This window comes from Coregonus clupeaformis, chromosome 20, assembly GCF_020615455.1.
Source record: "Coregonus clupeaformis isolate EN_2021a chromosome 20, ASM2061545v1, whole genome shotgun sequence".
Lineage (NCBI taxonomy): Eukaryota > Metazoa > Chordata > Actinopteri > Salmoniformes > Salmonidae > Coregonus > Coregonus clupeaformis.
Window position 1 is genome coordinate 15155702 of NC_059211.1, and position 9455 is coordinate 15165156.

The following is a 9455-nucleotide window of genomic DNA, read 5'->3' on the forward strand; positions in this document are numbered from 1 at the left end:
CTGTGTAATGATCATGCTGTTTAACCAGCTTCTTGATATGCCACACCTGTCAGGTGGATGGATTATCTCGGCAAAGGAGAAATGCTCACTAACAGGGATGTGCACAACATTTGAACAAAGTAGGCTTTTTGAGCACATGAAACATTTCTGGGATCTTTTATTTGGGACCAACTCCTTACATGTTGTGTTTATATTTTAGGTTGTAGGTTACCTGACACTGAATAATCAGATAGGAAAGCTAAAATGTAATTTAACAGTTTGAATGAATGAAAAACGTATCAACTAAAAACAGAGCTTTTTATAGTTTTACAGCTTAGATGACCATTGCTCAAAAGACAAGAGGATTTAAAGACGTGCATTTTGCCTGTTTTACCCGACAACAAATCTATGGTTCACTTTTTCTATGCATTAGGTCTCCTAACTCTCTTCTTTCCTCTCCTTGACATCCATGTCTACATTGATTGAGCTAGCGCACAGTGACTTAAATAAATATTGTCAGGAGGCAATCCTGCAAGTGAAGCACTAATTTGATTTCCTTTAGGCTATAGGAACAACAACATCATACACTCAATGTCAACAGCCCACGGGTAGTACGATACTGCATAAATATGAATTTCAAATCCGAATTTCGACTCCTAGAGTCAAGTAGCATCACTTAAAACCTGACCTCCAAACCGGATTCATGCCATTTACTCTCCAGTGATGGTCAAGTGCCTGTTTTGTGTGACAGGCTACAGAATAACAGGAAATAGCCTTGACCTTTATGACAGTGTTAAAAAGTATAAGCTAGATTTTAGACATACTGACGCTCCTGTGCCCTATAGACCCCTGCATAGGAGTCAAATGGCGAGCGATCAGTAGACAACATGAGTTGATCCAGAGCCAAAAAAAACATTGCATTTGCCTAGTTATCGACCCGACTTCTTCCTAGTACTTATATTGATTGGACTTCGCTAAAAACATTGACCTGAAGGCCACGAGGACAAACACTTCAACATTTTTAACCACAATAAATCAATAGTAGTACCACTTTTAAAACAAGAAACAGTTGCCTCCTAATCATGGGTTGCACCTCCATCACGTTGTTGCAATCGTTTTGAACGTTCTACAGACGCCTCAGCGATATTGGTGCCCAGTCATTCTGAACAGGGCCTAATGACCGTTGCGTCTAAATTATACTACAGTAGCGTGGAAATACGATGACATTGCAAAATTTGTCAAATAAGAAGTAGGAAACAACTTTGTCACCATTATGATGTCGTCAAATTTACTTGATGGCAATGGTGCCATTAGCTAGCAAAGCTCGTCAAAAATATACTGAACAAAAATAAACGTAACATGCAACAATTGCAACGATTTTACTGAGTTACAGTTCATATGAGGAAATCAGTCAATTTAAATGAATTCATTAGGCTCTAATCTATGCATTTCACATGGCCTCAGGATCTTGTCACGGTATTTTTGTGCATTCAAATTGCCATCGATAAAATGCAATTGTGTTTGTTGTCCGTAGCTTATGCCTGCCCATACCATAACCCCACCGCCACCATGGGGCACTCTGTTCACAAAGTTGACATCAGCAAACCGTTCGCCACACGATGCCATACACGTGGTCTGCGGTTGTGAGGCCGGTTGGACGTACTGCCAAATTCTCTCAAACGCAGTTGGATGTGGCTTATGGTAGAGAAATAAACATTCAATTCTCTGGCAAAAGCTCTGGTGGAAATTCCTGCAGTCATCATGCCAATTGCACGGTCCCTCAAAACTTGAGACATCTGTGGCATTGTGTTGTGTGACAAAACTGCACATTATAGTGGCCTTTTCTTGTCCCCAGCACAAGGTGCACCTGTATAAGGATCATGCTGTTTAATCTGCTTCTTGATATGCCACACCTGTCAGGTGGATGGATTATCTTGACAAAGGAGAAATGCTCAATTAACAGGGATGTAAATAAATTTGTGCACAAAAGTTTAGAGAAATAAGCTTTTTGTGAGTATGGAACATTTCTGGGATCTTTTATTTCAGCTCATGAAACATGAGACCAACACTTTACATGTTGCATTTATATTTTTGTTCAGTTTAGATAGCCATGTTAACATTAGCTAGCAAAAACTTGGTGCTGTCCCCTCAATCTTAGCTAGCTAAAGTTATACTTCATCTAAAGTCAATCTGGCGACATCACAAAGATGACAAAAGGTTATCCTACTAATTATTTGCCTCCTTTTGAAAAGTCACTGTGTTTCCAAGCTTCTATAATGCACTTTAGACTAAATCTTCATCAGCGGACATTGACAAGGCATTGAGTAGAAACTTCAGTTGGGCATCAGTGCACAAGAGAACGTTCAAAACAATATTGTGACGAAACGTGCGATCCATGAATATCTGGTTGCCTGAATCAACCTCAACAAATACAGTCATGCAGCGCTCAAAACAGTGAAAACACAATGCCTTTCATTTATGTATTCGAAAGGGCCAAATCCAATGTAGCACCATGACATGACAGTGGTCTGTATAACATACACTGCTCAAAAAAATAAAGGGAACACTAAAATAACACATCCTAGATCTGAATGAATGAAATAATCTTATTAAATACTTTTTTCTTTACATAGTTGAATGTGCTGACAACAAAATCACACAAAAATGATCAATGGAAATCAAATTTATCAACCCATGGAGGTCTGGATTTGGAGTCACACTCAAAATTAAAGTGGAAAACCACACTACAGGCTGATCCAACTTTGATGTAATGTCCTTAAAACAAGTCAAAATGAGGCTCAGTAGTGTGTGTGGCCTCCACGTGCCTGTATGACCTCCTTACAACGCCTGGGCATGCTCCTGATGAGGTGGCGGATGGTCTCCTGAGGGATCTCCTCCCAGACCTGGACTAAAGCATCCGCCAACGCCTGGACAGTCTGTGGTGCAACGTGGCGTTGGTGGATGGAGCGAGACATGATGTCCCAGATGTGCTCAATTGGATTCAGGTCTGGGGAACGGGCGGGCCAGTCCATAGCATCAATGCCTTCCTCTTGCAGGAACTGCTGACACACACCAGCCACATGAGGTCTAGCATTGTCTTGCATTAGGAGGAACCCAGGGCCAACCGCACCAGCATATGGTCTCACAAGGGGTCTGAGGATCTCATCTCGGTACCTAATGGCAGTAAGGCTACCTCTGGCGAGCACATGGAGGGCTGTGCGGCCCCCCAAAGAAATGCCACCCCACACCATGACTGACCCACGCCAAACCGGTCATGCTGGAGGATGTTGCAGGCAGCAGAACGTTCTCCACGGCGTCTCCAGACTCTGTCACGTCTGTCACGTGCTCAGTGTGAATCTGCTTTTATCTGTGAAGAGCACAGGGCGCCAGTGGCGAATTTGCCAATCTTGGTGTTCTCTGGCAAATGCCAAACGTCCTGCACGGTGTTGGGCTGTAAGCACAACCCCCACCTGTGGACGTCGGGCCCTCATACCACCCTCATGGAGCCTGTTTCTGACCGTTTGAGCAGACACATGCACATTTGTGGCCTGCTGGAGGTCATTTTGCAGGGCTCTGGCAGTGCTCCTCCTGCTCCTCCTTGCACAAAGGCGGAGGTAGCAGTCCTGCTGCTGGGTTGTTGCCCTCCTACGGCCTCCTCCACGTCTCCTGATGTACTGGCCTGTCTCCTGGTAGCGCCTCCATGCTCTGGACACTACGCTGACAGACACAGCAAACCTTCTTGCCACAGCTCGCATTGATGTGCCATCCTGGATGAGCTGCACTACCTGAGCCACTTGTGTGGGTTGTAGACTCCGTCTCATGCTACCACTAGAGTGAAAGCACCGCCAGCATTCAAAAGTGACCTAAACATCAGCCAGGAAGCATAGGAACTGAGAAGTGGTCTGTGGTCACCACCTGCAAAACCAGTCCTTTATTGGGGGTGTCTTGCTAACTGCCTATAATTTCCACCTGTTGTCTATTCCATTTGCACAACAGCATGTGAAATGTATTGTCAATCAGTGTTGCTTCCTAAGTGGACAGTTTGAGCAGTGTATATCAAAATATGAAGGCATTTTCTTACTGAGATACATAAATACATGCTTTGAAATTACCTTTTGAATGATGGGTCCGGGTGGGAGCAGCGGCGTGTGCTGTGTGGCAGTTGATGGTTCCCGGGCCACCACCAGATCCACCCTGTCCCCAGGCTGCTGCAGCAGAGTGATGGCCTGCTGCTGGGTGACACTCTGGTCCAGGGGGGTCCCGTTGATCACCAGGATCTGGTCGTTCTCCTGCATGCGCCCATCCCTACCGGCACACACACAATACAAATAAGGACTATATATTTGTAAAGCCCTTTTTACATCAGAAATGGACATCGTTTTCACAGTAACCCCATCTAGAATAAACAAGGAGTGTGTATCTTGTATGTTTTTATGTCATATTTATTTAACCAGGAAGTCCCATTGAGATAGACACCTTTTTTAAAGGGTCTTCACTCATAAGGTGTCTCTATAACAGCACAGTGACCTGTCAGTGGTCTGTGTATCCCATTCTTGGCAGTGCCCATTACAAGCAGTGTTAAATTAACTAGAAAAATCTCTGCATACCATTTGTTGATGACATAAGCTGATACAAGCATTGTTTATGAATGTGTAATGTTATCCTTGGAAGTGGGCCTAATAAGAGTTGGCAAACATACTAATCTGCGTATATTGAGGTGTCCTTCACTAGATTATCAGGTAATATGGCAGAATGTTGTCCAAGAGTTGGTCTGAACTAGAGTTGCAAGATTCCGATAACTGTCCCAAAATTCTCAGGTTTTCCAGAAATCCTGGTTAGAGGATTGCACATTTCCTGCTTATTCCATCCTGATTCCAGGAATCGTCCTGGAAATGTTAGGAAAGTTACCAGAATTGTTTAACTCTAACCTGAACCAAATGAACACTTGGGGCAGTAAAAAGAGAAGGAGGAGGGACAGTAGGCCGTACCTGTGTGCGATGCTCCCAGGCTGGACCTGTCTGATGAAGACCCCGTGGCCCCCAGTCCCCTCAGGCCTCAGGCCTACCACACTGAAGCCCAGGCCTCCAGACAGGGGCTTGGGCAGGCTGATGTGCTCAGTCGGCCTCCCCTACAACACAAGACACAATTATTACATAGGTCAGGTCATAAATATTCAAATGTCATCTGGTCAAAATGTACAGAACACGTCTCAAATACCCACATACATCGATTTAAAGGCATACTTCGGGATTTTGGCAATGAGGCCCTAACTACTTCCCCAGAGTGAGATGAAACTACCTCTAACTTCCTTCATACTGGACACAGAGACAGAAAAATGGTATCCACAAGTTCATCTAACTCTGGGGAAGCAGATAAATGGCCTCATTGCCAAAATCCCAAAGTATCCCTTTAAAGCTAAAGGCTTTAAATACAGAGGTAACACTGTTTAAAGCTATATCACCACCGAACACAGTAAATTAAATATCCAGGTAAAACTGTTTAAAATCACAATATCTTAATTCTCCACCAAATACAGCACACCAATACACAGGTGACACAGTCTAAAACCACCATCTATCCACCACCAGACCTAGTACACATGGCCATAACCGTGGTAGTATCATAGCTAGCTGTGACAACAGCATCAGGTGGGCGTGTGCGTGGGCAGAACAGGTGCAGAACCTTGGCGGCAGTGCGGAGCCATCTCTGGAGCTGGTCGGGGGAGCGGAGGCCCACTGAGGAGAGGGTTGAGCCATTGGACAGCACCGAGCCGGGGCCGGACGTGCACAGGCTGCTGGCCGGGCGGCTGGCACTGACGATCAGCTGGCCCTTCCTGGAGAAGCTGAACTCACTGCAGGTGTCGGGAGGCATGCAGTTCAGCTGGGGGGAGAAGAGGAGAAGAGAGGAGGTTTGGTGGGTTATTTCACTGTGGCGGATGATGAGGAGGAAGCTATTGTAGAGCTGCTTTGTTTACAAAAAATTAAGTAGAATATTTTCTGTTAACTCTTTAGGGTCTAATACGTTGGGGGGAGGGGGTGCTAAGCTGACACATGGAATTGTTTTAAGATGGTCATAATATGGATCAATTAGCTTTTTTGAATTTTAGGACCCCTTTAGGTATATATAAAAACAATGTATTGACTTTGTGGGAATCACCCCTTTCCACAGTGAGCAAAACTGTTTTGTAGGCCAAACCTTTCGTACACTACAGATGTTTTTGAGAGAAGACCAATTTTCTGGATGTCTCATGGTCTGACAAACACCGCTCTAGCTCTGCCACCTTTCACGGCAGATGCGGAAGTGCGACATCGGCAGATGCGGTGGATTGAGACATATCCAATGCAAAAAAACAGATATCTCTTGCTTAAACTGACAGATTTTGATGGGGATTTTTTTAAATGATGTTACTTAGACTGACGTACCAGTGTGTCAATCGACTAAAGGGGGTTAATGTGATTATGTGACTAAAGATACAAGTTCAGAGATATCTAATTGGATAAAGCCACACAAAAAAAGGCCAGGCTGCCATTCTAGGCTTTTCTTCAACCAACAACCAACTGTAAGCTACATTCTTTCACATCCAATTTTCCCACGATAGGAAAAAGGGCTGCAGATTAGCGTTACAGTAAATACAAGAGCAAGAGAAACAATGGTGCCTTTACATGTGGAGACAATATCTGCAAAAAAAAGAAAAAGAAAAAAAGGGGAGAAAAGGGGGGGATAACAAAATCAATAAATTCCTCTTCAGCAGTAGCAGCTTTGGCCAGTCCCAAACAGGTAATGTATTAATGACCTTTAGACTCACATTGTGGAACGTTATCAGTCTCCTGTTTATTTAGCCCAGGCTGACAGAGCGGCTTTTCCCCGCAATTTCATCAATACATCTCCGACAAGGCAGTTACTCAAACCCAGACAGTAGATATTAAAGCTTGATAGATCCACAAAAGAGCCGACCCGCCAATGCCGCCACCTCCGCCTCTCCATCCCGCTATAGGTTTTCACCTGACGCATTCATAGACACTCGGCTGACCTTCGCAGCACTTAGAATATGAAGGCAGGCATCGGTTATTGCCATTATCTTAATTTGGCATGTGGATTGTTTATTGTTAGTAAGGAGTTCATTTTTTTTACGTCAATAAAAACGTGATCAGAATACAAATGAATGAAAGTGCCAGGCCGCTTTTTTTGATGCCTCCTTTTCAGCTGAAGCAAAAGGTTTAGAATGATGTGTTCTGTAGACTGAACGTACACTGACATTGAGGGGTTTCAACATTTTATACAAATCAGAAATGTTACATAGCATTAAAAATCTACTTTCTCTTGGGATATATTAACTTGGGATACATGTCCGCTATTATAAGTCGGGTTACAAACTCAAGTAATCCGACATATAGCCTTAATCATAAATGGGCCATATAACAAATGAAATGTCCATATCTCACTCCATCACCATAATGCTCTATTCCTAAGCAATGGGTCCTCAAAGACAGTTTGCACATCATTCTCTGATTATTACCTGGTCTTTAAGTTGTTTGATTGAGTGCTGCAGCGTGAGGATGTGTCCTAGCAATGGGCTCTGTAGGGCATCCCTTAGCACCCCCAGCCTCTCACTGTGGGTCCACTCCTCCCTCTGGGCCATCTTAGCCTGCAGCCGCTCCAAGGCCTGCAGCACCTGCTGGCGCTCCACTGTGGAGACTGAGGCACACACACAGGCCCATGAAAACATACATGTACACACACACAGGACATTTTCAATTATTGTGAAATGCATAGTTTTTGCACATTTATATCCCATTCTGTTCATTAAACTGTTCAATAATGAGAGCAGATAAATGTACCTGTTGGGACATTTTCATACATTGTCCTCCCTCAGTCTGGGTATCTTTTGTGATGCAACCTGTAAGGAAATAGGAAGAGAGGTGCAAACATGAAAGACACAACATAAAACAATGAATTTTTATTTTTATTTTATTTCACCTTTATTTAACCAGGTAAGCCAGTTGAGAACAAGTTCTCATTTACAACTGCGACCTGGCCAAGATAAAGCAAAGCAGTGCGATAAAAACAACAACACAGAGTTACATATGGGGTAAAAAAAAAACATAAAGTCAAAAATACAACAGAAAATATATATACAGTGTGTGCAAATGTAGCAAGTTATGGAGGTAAGGCAATAAATAGGATATAGCGCAAAATAATTACAATTAGTATTAACACTGGAATGCTAGATGTGCAAGAGATTATGTGCAAATAGAGATACTGAATCACCTTCAGGCAGTTGAAAATCCATCAAATAAAAGGCCCATCAAGAACAATACAACTGATAGCCTCCATTATGTAGTAGGGGCAAAGTGGAACTGATTTTGAGCTCGGTCCATCAAATAGTCTAGGCCTAAACAAAATGTATTGTACACAATACAAAAGTACTGGAAGTCTTCTTCTATGTTTAATTCAAACTCTAGTTTGGTGGCAACTAAAAGTGGGTCAATTTGCCTTTGTCAACTACACAATCGTCCTTCTGTTAGCAAAGCAATAACATGGGTTATTTACATAGCCAGTAAACAAGTTTCGACAGATACAGGCTAGCTTGTGTGGCAATATATCAAGTTGACAAACCTCAAGAAAGTTAGGCTATTATATTAGCTAAAACCAAAAGAAAATGAAGCAACATAGGTTTAAAGTTATCTAGTAGCAATATATTTTGTTTCACACCCTACCTGTACTTCAGAGGTTTATCACTGAATCCGCACCTTACCTGAAGCAGGAAGTAAATAAACAAATTAAATAAATTCAGCTGAGTAGCAAAGTCGGGCGAAAGACAAATAACAATGTACAGTACTGGCAAAACTGATCCACAAAAGCACTCAACTATCACTTTGCTTGTGAGCAAGGTTTATACTGTAAAGGCCTAACTTTAGAGATGTTTCGCTTTACATGCAACAGGTGCACAGAATCATCATATGTTTCTTTCGGTCTAGCGTAGCTGTAGTTGGCTAACTAATCCAAAGCATGAAGTAAAAAAAATACTTTTGTTTGAGTAAGGACGGTTAGCGAACTAGGTTCTTATAACAGCTTTGTCTGAGGATAATATAACTCCGTAAAACAACTTGTAACATTAAATGCTACCATAGCTTCTCGAATTATTCAGCTAACTTAGCTAGATAGCTAGCCAACTTCAGTGAGTCAGCTAGCTACTGACAGTAGTACTGCTATCTTGTTGTTAGCTAGCTAGCTAATAAGCTGTTGCGATACAAAACTGATTTGCTAGCTAGCATTAGCATGTTGTTTTTTGCATTTTACAAGGCTAAATGAGTTTACCACTTGAATGGTAAGACTCTTATAGCTTAACCTGTTCAAAGTTATCAGTTCAACTACTTTTAAAGATGAAAACAAGTCTTACTGGTACGAATTCACACGAGTTCGGTCTTGGAAAATACAGTACTCAGATGTGTCGCTTTAAAAACTTTTGATGTCAC

The 9455-nt window shown here is 42.6% G+C and overlaps 1 protein-coding gene across 7 annotated transcripts in view; it reads right to left on the minus strand.

Moving 5' to 3' along the window:
• The window catches only part of LOC121533722 (inaD-like protein), a 169409-nt gene extending 159966 nt beyond the window's left edge, over positions 1–9443 (minus strand). For all 7 annotated transcript variants that reach the window (XM_045205328.1, XM_045205327.1, XM_041839901.2 and 4 more), the window contains exons 1-7: positions 9380–9443; positions 8697–8734; positions 7818–7876; positions 7496–7674; positions 5662–5859; positions 4968–5107; positions 4092–4284 (exon numbers count right to left, since the gene is read on the minus strand). In XM_045205328.1, the coding sequence (XP_045061263.1) occupies positions 4092–4284; positions 4968–5107; positions 5662–5859; positions 7496–7674; positions 7818–7839 (732 nt within the window). In that variant the 5' untranslated portion in view covers positions 7840–7876; positions 8697–8734; positions 9380–9443. The remainder of the gene's footprint in view (positions 1–4091; positions 4285–4967; positions 5108–5661; positions 5860–7495; positions 7675–7817; positions 7877–8696; positions 8735–9379) is intronic.
• Between the last annotated feature and the right edge of the window lie 12 nt (positions 9444–9455).